Genomic DNA, 9,773 nt, shown 5'->3' on the forward strand with positions numbered 1-9,773 from the left:
TATATAAATTTAATGAATGGAATGAAACGCATATTATAACTGCATACTTTTATCCCGACATATGTATTTATTTTACTAGGAGAAAATGAATACATATAATAAAATAATATGTGTGTGTGTGTGTGTGTGTGTGCATATATACATGCATACATACTCACACACACACACACACACACGTTTGTACTTTCGTCTCTGTTGCAGGGCAGGAAATGTAACCCATATCACAGTCATGTTCGGCTCCGAACACAAATATTATATGTTGCACAAATATATCGCAAAGTCCTATTTTGCTCACTTGGAGTACATAAAGAATGACGTCACAGTCCGTAAGTATTGAAACCTTGTTATTGCATATTGGGAAACGCGAGCGCAGGGTTGGACGTATAGTTGATGCGTGGTTAACAAGTCAACAGATGACTAACTAGATACGAAATCGATCCCACTGTGGGGTGCATTGGACAATTGAGTACGATGTTGTCGTTGTTCAGTAACTGGAAGATTACCGCTGCACTATTACGATAAAAAGGGTCGAGCAGAAAGCACGTGCGAAAGGCAGCCGTATATATATATATATATATTGATAAAAAAAGAGTAGGTGGCATACGAGTGGGTATATATTTATAAAAAAGAAGTTTGAAAATGCCAATATATAAAAAATGAATTTTAATTTAACATTTTGTCAGAGATATTTTTAACATGTTTCGGTTCTTGTAAAGACGAACCTTATCAAAAATACATATTTAAAAAAAGGAAATTAAATGGAGAGTTCATAATTGTTCCTTACTGGTGTCAATACTCCACGTGGGGGCATTTTTTGTTGGTTGTAGCAGTAGTAGTGACCGTGTTGGCAATGGTAAATGGCAGAAATGTACTATATATTATATTTCCATCACGATTGATCTTACCAATCGGTTTCCCGCGTGGAATACAATGGAATGTTAGGTGACAATCCGATAATATTAATTTGCGGTCATCAGATTTAGCTGATATGGAAGGGAATATGGTGACATATGTGTGTGTGTGTGTGTGTGTGTGTGTGTGTATGCGCGCGCATGTATGTATATGTATTTTATCTCTTACCTGTTTCAGTCAGTAGCCTGTGGCCATGCTGCAGCATCACTTTGAACAATATTTTTTTTTATTCCAATGAATCGACACGAGTACTTATTTCTTGTTAAGCCTGTTAATCATTGTATCGCTCTCTTTTGACAAAATGCTATGTTACAAGCACGAAAACACATCAACACAGACACAAAGATCAACACATAGATACGTACATATATATACGATGGGATTCTTTCAGTTTCCGTCTCCCAAATTCACTCAAAAAGCTTTGGTTGGCCCGAGGCTATAGTACAAGACACTCGCCCAAGGTGCCACGTAGTGGGACTGAACCTGAAACCGTGTGGTTGGGAAGCAAACTCTTACTACACAGCCATGCTTGAAAGGCTGTCATTACTTTCGAGACAGTACTTCTTGATACACCAAATATTTTGGCTGCATTCGTTACGCTAGCGCCTGCCATACGAGCACCAACAATTTGACCTCTTTGAAAGTCTGGTAGATCTGTCATTTTAATGAATTTTAATTACCTTTTTCTGATGATATCTGAAAAGAACCAGCAATTTTAGCAAAACATATTATGCAACACTAATAATAAATCAAAAAGCATAAAAATAAACAGGCTTTTGACGGTTTTATAGATATTTCAAAATTATGATGCTATGATGCTAGGTGTTTCCATTATTTTGTCCAAATCCTGTATATATATATATATGTTTTCACTGTCCATTTTTTCCTATCTTGGTTTGTGTTTGCCACCTTGGAATCCTCTGTTTAGTGGGTCGATCCACTACTCTATTCTAGAGTACGATCTGCCTTATCTTCGAAATGTCTAGTTAGAATAGAGGCAGCTGACGAAGGATTAATTCCAAGTGGCTATCTGTTTTCCTATGTGTTCGTTCCGTGGTCTGTAGTTCCTTGTTCTAACGTCCTGTACCCTGATATGCATCTATATACACATGTAGATGTAAGTATGCACATATATGTGTGTATACATGCATATATATTCTTTGTATTATATATATATATATATATATAAGAATGTTTTATATATATATAAATTATTCCTGTCGCGACTTGCTTTCAGATTCTTCTTTTATGTTCTTTTAGTCAACGACATTGCCGTCATTAACCTTGGCCAGAAAATTCCACAGGAGACGTGTCTGGAACCAATTCAACTCGCTGAAAAAGATGACGAATTCGAAGAGAAATGCATAATCGCTGGTTGGGGTAAAACATCATGTAGGTTGACATTCCTAAAGAATAAATTTAGAAGTTGATCCCACCATTCCACGTCATTAATACCTCCCCCATCATTCTCTTTTCTTCTGATCCATTCACTGTCTTCCATTCTGTTTGTCGTTAATCCAGCACATTTAAATTGATTAACTATATACACATTGATTATGTATCTATATACGGAGTGTTGTTAAACATCTTTGAAACAGCTGTAGAAGATAGTTCAACCGTGAATCTCATAAAATTTGTCCTTTTTTTCTGCTGTTTGCTATGATGTATAAGTAGGGCAGCTGAATCGTTAGCACACCGGACAAAATGTTTAGCGGCATTTTGTCCGTCCTTACATTTTGAATTCAAGTTTCTCCGAGATTGACATTGCCTTTCATATTTTGGGGTCGATTGAATAAGTACTGGTTGGCCATTGGTGTAGATGTAATCGACTTACCACTCCCCTCAAAAGCTGCTGGCCCTGTACCAAAATTTATTATTGTTATTATTATTATATTCGTCCGACTTCATGATCTGAGTTCAAATTCCGCCGAGATCGACTTTACCTTTAACCCTTTCGAAGTTGATAAAATAAGTACCAGTTGAGTATTTGAGTATTGGGGTCGATGTTTACGACTATACCCCTCTCCTAAATTTCAGGCCTTGTGCATTTAGTAGAAAGTATTATTATTATTATTATTATTATTATTATTATTATTATTATTATTAAGAAGGCGGATTGGCAGACTCATTAGCATGCCCAGCAAAATGCTGCTAAGCATTTTGTCTGTCTTTACGTTCTGAATTCAAATTATATTGCGGCAGGCTTAGCCTTTCATCCTTTCAAGGTGATAAAATAAGTACCAGCTGGGCGCTGGGATCGATGTAATCGAATTGCCCCTCCCCCAAAATTTCAGACATCGTGCCTATAACAGAAAGGATTATTTATTTATTTATTCATTTATTTATTTATTTATTTAGTCATTTTATGATTTTCTTTGCTTCATTTGTTTTGTATTCATTTTTGCTTTTCAGTTTTTATCTTCATATACACACACACATAAACGCATACATACATACATACATACATACGTACGTACATACGTACATACGTACGTACGTACGTACGTACGTACGTACGAAGTGCATACATACCTACGCCCACATACGCACATGCAGACGCATAAAAAACACACACACGCACAAACGTATGTTTACTGACACACTCTCCTTGTATTTCAGGGGAGTCTGCACCAACAATATTCCTGTTAAAGGGTGAGGTACCCATAATACCGAAGAAAGTGTGCTCAACCGTAGCTAACGGCCTACAAGATCAGCATATATGTGCTGGTAACCAGCTACGTAATGGAACTACAACTTGCAAGGTAAATAATATCTTTTGTTTTATTCTGCGGCACATGGGCCAACTGTCTCGTTTCCATACGTACGTGCATCTTATATGCTATCAAAAATAGTATATACATATACACAGAGACATGTGAACCCGTTATTATTTCCTTTAGCATATATTTTCTTCCCCTCTTTGTTCTAATCTGTTTTTGATTGTCTGTTCCTTAGCATACAAACATACATACATACATACATACATACATACATACAGGATGGCTGCCACCTCATTATCGAGTATGGCCATTGCACGAAGCTTAACTCAACGGTGCTGTGATCGAATGTGACTTTTTATCCCAGCCAAAGATCTACAATGTCTTGCACAGAGTTGGCATCCAAAACCTTACCTGACAATAGCTGGCTGTTGTTGTAACTGGGCTCCATGTACCATTGCGTGTCGTTTAAGTCCTCTTGCTGAATCACACTCCCTTCCACATGCCCGACAGACAGGATTAGTATGGTGTGTAGCATCATCTCCAGCGGCCTGGTGGTCAATCATCGGTCTTGCTTTATGACTCCGAAGATGACTCATGATTCCAGCTTTACTGAGTCAGACACTGCATGTCAGTGTCATAGGAAGACCCTTACTATCTGGAAGTGCAACAACAATGCCCTTCCTGACATCCCCCCTTAATTTCTCATGTGCAATTCGTGATTTTTCATACATACATACATACATACATATTCGAAGCGACAAGTCACGTATTTGGCGTGGGAGACTATTTATTGAAAATACGATGAATCCTATCTCCAGCTTTGGAGCCACAACTATCAGCCTTGTTAAATAACTGTTTAATCTTCAGATAAATTACCTGAGAGAGCCTTTCAGTCACAATTGTAATGATTTTTGACTGAAACTTGAATTTAGCATGCAAAGAGTTACTACAAACAACATGGCTGGACACATCAACAACACAATCGAGGAACAGAACGAAAACAACAGCTCAACAGGCAAACAAACTCTTTCTAGCTGTAGTTATAAAAGAAACCGTAACTACAAAACTCATTTCTCTTGGAGTTATGAATTGAATAATGATCTATTTAACTGCAACGAAAAAGCAAACTAAAACCCCGCTGTTGGCTATATGAATCGATTGGGACGATCTGCATTCAGAATTAAATCTATCCTCTGAACACGAATGTGTGTGACTAGAAAAATACAAAAGAAAGAGGACAGATATGGACCATTGAAAAGGATTTTGCAAATCCAGAACCCAAGATACACTTTCAGCTTTTTACCTATAATTATTGGAGCAACAGGATACATACCAACCTGTCTGAAGCAAAGTATGGCTGAATTTGGGATCTTGGGGAAAAATGCAATTCCTTAATTCATACGCTACAAATGATCACGATATCTGGGACAATAAAAATCAGTAAAACCTTCTTAAGATTTAAAGAATGATGGTTAAAACAAGATACTTTCCTTCATAACCTTGCTACCAAGTCAGTGGTTGGTCAAAATTTAATCTAGAATTAAAATTAAAAGAAAGGAACGTACGTACATACACACATACATACATACATACATACATACATACATACATGATGGCCGTCCACTCGTGACCGAGGAAAACCATTGCCGACATTCAGGAACATTGTGCGCTCTAGGACTAACTTATATTTTGTATTTTCGGCCCCGTTGGTGGCTAATGAACCCTGCTCTTGACAAGCATACACGACTGCAAACATTGCAGACCAAGCTTTTCCCATTCACCATACGAGCTGTGCGCTTTCGCGCAGCTCGCTTAAGTTCTTCATGCTGGATACGTGCTCTCTCAAAAGTGTCGATCCCCTCCTTAACCTGCTTCCTCCATCCGTGGCGATGACAGGCATTGTTCTCCCAGTCAGTGTCCTGCATATCACAGGCCTTTAATGAGGACTTGACACAGTCCTTAAATCGCAGCCTTGGTTTCTGCCGGAGTCTCCTTCCATTCACAAGTTCTCCATATGGCATCTGCTTAGGAATCCTGCTATCCTGCATTCTAATAAGGTGTCCAGTCCAACGTAACCGGTGCTTGTGCACCATCACCTCAATACTCAAGATATCAACTGTCCTCAGGATCTGTGTGTCTGGAATTTTTTAGGTCCAGCCAACATTGAGAATGTGCCTGAGACATCTCTGATGAAAGCGTTCAAGGACCTTTACCTGACGTTTGTACAGAGTCCATGTCTCACATGAGTAAAGGAGCGATGTCAGTACACATGCACGGTACACAGCAACATACATACATATATACATACATACATACTTGCATGCATACATACATACATACATACATACATACATACATACATACATACATGGTGGCTGTCAACTCGTAGACGAGTTTGACCATCACTAGCAAATTATCTTATGCTAGATGTTAAAAAGAATGGTTGTCAGCAAAACCAGTGCCGAAATGCGCCGTCAATAACAGCTTGCACAACACCACTAAGAGTGTCAACTACAAAACCGAATTGTCCAGAAAGAAACAAGCAAGAACAAAATCTATGAATTCACAATGAGGAGGGAAGAGATTTATTTCGGAATTTCCTTTTCCTAGAGAGAGATATCTAAGCAAAACTAGGGAGCTCTCACTCTCAGTTGTTCAAGAACCATTGACCATACTGATTTCATCCATCCTTTGACAGGTTTTGCATTTCGTTGTACGAACATCCAACGAAAGTCAGCCTCCTTACCAAGCAAACGTGGTAGCTTGCTAGCTTAGACGCCGAAGGCCTGACCATGTGACAGGTTTACCAGGTTATATGTTGCCAGTTGTACTAAGAATAATCTGATACGTACATACTCCTCAAATGTTATTTAATCAAAACAAATCTCCTCTTGACTATCACGTTAATCTTACCAACTGTTATTTAATTTTCTCTAATCTATCATCTTAATTTGTCATGTGATTTTACTAAAATGATTACATTATCTAACCTGATCTTCTCTAATCTTTTCTTCTCTTCTAGGGTGACTCGGGAGGCCCGTTGACCTGTCGCCGTAAAAGCGACAGGAAACTCGTTCTGGTTGGCGTTGTCTCATACGGCGATAAATGCGACAACGGAATGTCAGTCTTCGCGAAAGCCTCTTATTTCGCCGAATGGATTAAAGTTCACACAGAAAAGCAAGAATAACCCTGGAATACTTGGAGATACAGCTACCAGAAGAAATGCATTCGGATCAATGGATGATCGAGTATTAAGATCAACAAGAACTGCTGCATCTCAATTGCTATGAACATGGAAAATCAGAAAAAAAATTTCGTCACAAGGGTAATTGTCAGTGGTGTATATATAAATGTATGTAAATATGTATGTATATATATATATGCGCACAGTCTGTTATATATATTCCTCTATGTATACAACGCATGTGAATGTACACCGATTAATTAAAACAGAAAAATATCTATTTTACAATTTTCGATTAATTTTCTTGTTGTTTTTCAACAACATGAACAACAACCACAATAACATCAACGATTACAATAACAACGACAGAATAATATCAACAACAACCACAATTAAAGAGCCATGTATGTATCATACTCAAGGCAAATACATCACGGAAAGCCAAATTTTAGTATATGTACTGTCGAAGCAGGTACACCGAAAGCCAAATTAGCAGCAGGATTTCTCCGGAGATATCCCTTATTGACGTGCTGTGTTAAATAATATAAGACTATTTCAATAGCAGGTGAAAATGGCCCGGCCCCGGTGGCAAGAATATTAGATACGCATCTCTGCATTTTGGGACATCATCAGTAGCATGTACTCAAAAGCGACTGAAAAATTAGCTGCCAATCTGAATAAAAATTCGCTATGTGCCACAGAAGCAGTATTATTTTAATGCAGCAAAATGTATACCATGTTCAAAACAATTACCTCAAAGAAAACTGTGTTATTCTTCAGAAAGAAATGCGCATCCACCATTTCCACCACCGATGCTGGACGAGTTTCGACTGCTACTGGTATATTTTGTGTTTTTAACACAGTGCGTCCCGAAGAGATATTATGTCCTGACGGGCACAGCAGTTAACTTGGCTTTCCATGATGTATTTACATTAAGTATGATAGGCAGATTGCTATATTTTAATCAAATATTGCTTTTGTTGCTGCTAGAAAACCACTACAATAACACCAACAACATCAACAATAATGGTATCAGACAAAATAAACAACAAAAAACAACAGCAACAACAGACAAGCTACAACAACAGCAGCAACATCATCAATATCAACAGCGACAGCATCAAGAACAACAATAATATTCATATGCCAGCTATAAATAGCTAAATCTTGTTCGAAAATCACGCATCTTAGTTTCATAAGCACAAAAGGATACATTGGATAATGTACTGTTTAGGTGTACAGTAAACGAGAAACAGACGAGGTGGCCATGGTTAGAAAGCCTGTTGCTCAAGGCTGATGTAGCCTAAACAACAACAACAACAGCAGCAACAATAATAATTATATCAAAAACGTGCTCATGAGAGAGCCTCTACATGGTTGTTCGACCTGCTAGAAATAGCAGTCGTTGATATTAATTAATAAATGACAAAGGAACGGGCGTCACGTAATCATCTTCTAATTAACTTACAGCTGTTTCTGCCATTTAATAGCTCCGAGAAAGCTATAGGATGTTGTACAATACGTTGGTTCTTATAGCGGAAACAACAGTGAGATAATGACGTTGATTATGTAACACTTTCCCATCGTCATTTATTAATCAATGATGCACTTTCTATACCAGCGTAACAATTTACAATGTAGCAGATATATATATATGTGTATATGAATATATTCTTTTACTTGCTTTAGTCATTTGACTGCGGTCCTACTGAAGCACCGCCTTAATATGTGTGTGTGTTTTAAAAACTGTTTATCTGGTTATTGCAAGTCTAAGCGAAATCATAAGATAGATAGATAGATAGATAGATAGATAGATAGATAGATAGATAGATAGATAGATAGGGATATGTGTGTGTGTCCAAAGAATTTTCATAGGCGGAGGAAAGGCGCACTCGTAGATTACGAGGTAATATGCAATATCAATTTAGCTTCGTAACAATCAATTTTTGTTATCAGTGTCGTACAAAACTAAAAGTCTTCCCAGACTGGAAAAATATTTTAATACTCATCAGGCTTAGCTGATAAAAAAAATATAACTGTGTTTCTTTTATTCTGAAGGTTTGAAACACCACAACCAATTGACAAGTCATACAGATACTACCATAATAATAAGAATAATAATTCTTTCTACTGGAAGCACAAGGCCTCGAATTTGGGGGAAGGGATTAAGTCGATTACATCGCCCCTTGTGATGCATGCGCCTGGTGTACCCTTGTCAGACGGGTAGTCATGATGGGTATAATGGGCTTCGTATATTTTACCCCAGTGTCACTTTGATGGCATGCACTGCTCTCTCACTCAATAATAATAATAATATGTAAACGCTATAAAATCAGCACCCCTGCTTACTGGTATGAACACCATACTGAGCCAGTCGTTGAAGGTAAAAATATCACTATCGTCTGGGACTTTCCAGTCAACACTGACAGAACAATCCAGGTTAATCGACCAGACATAGTTACTAAAGACAGAATAAAACACTTGTAAGTGTTTCCGCTGATAAAAATATATATGTGAAGGAATTTGACAAACTAAGTAAATATAAGGACCTGGAAATTGAAATGCAAAAGATGTGGCATCTTAAAGCAAGAACTTTTCCTGTTATTATAGGCGGTACCCTAGGTATGATTTAAAAAAATGGGATGTCAGAAACATCTAGATAGGATCCCAAGAGAACCATGTCTCAGAGAAATCCAATAGATTGTACTAACAAGTACTGCCCACATCCTTAGAAAACCCCATCCATTTAAATGTCTGTGTTGTATTACATGAAGATATTTCTCTACTTCCCTTCCCCAAGCTTTCAGTCATACTGGAACATCTATCCTTCACTCGCCCTAGGGCACTGGGTATGTCTCGGCAAGTGACTGTAAGAAACATGCAGATTAAAAGTAAAAGAGAAGAAGAATACAGTACCAGACACTGGCGCTCATGGCTTCTGATTTTAATATATATAT

General features: G+C 37.7%; 1 protein-coding gene across 1 annotated transcript in view; it reads left to right on the top strand.

Moving 5' to 3' along the window:
* LOC106879673 (chymotrypsin A) overlaps positions 1-7,104 on the top strand; it is a 14,240-nt gene extending 7,136 nt beyond the window's left edge. Inside the window, exons 3-6 of the mRNA XM_014929346.2 lie at positions 202-326; positions 2,173-2,304; positions 3,532-3,674; positions 6,655-7,104. Coding sequence (XP_014784832.1) covers positions 202-326; positions 2,173-2,304; positions 3,532-3,674; positions 6,655-6,819 — 565 coding nt within the window. The 3' untranslated portion in view covers positions 6,820-7,104. The remainder of the gene's footprint in view (positions 1-201; positions 327-2,172; positions 2,305-3,531; positions 3,675-6,654) is intronic.
* Positions 7,105-9,773: the final 2,669 nt, after the last annotated feature.

Source organism: Octopus bimaculoides, chromosome 27 (assembly GCF_001194135.2).
Source record: "Octopus bimaculoides isolate UCB-OBI-ISO-001 chromosome 27, ASM119413v2, whole genome shotgun sequence".
NCBI lineage: Eukaryota > Metazoa > Mollusca > Cephalopoda > Octopoda > Octopodidae > Octopus > Octopus bimaculoides.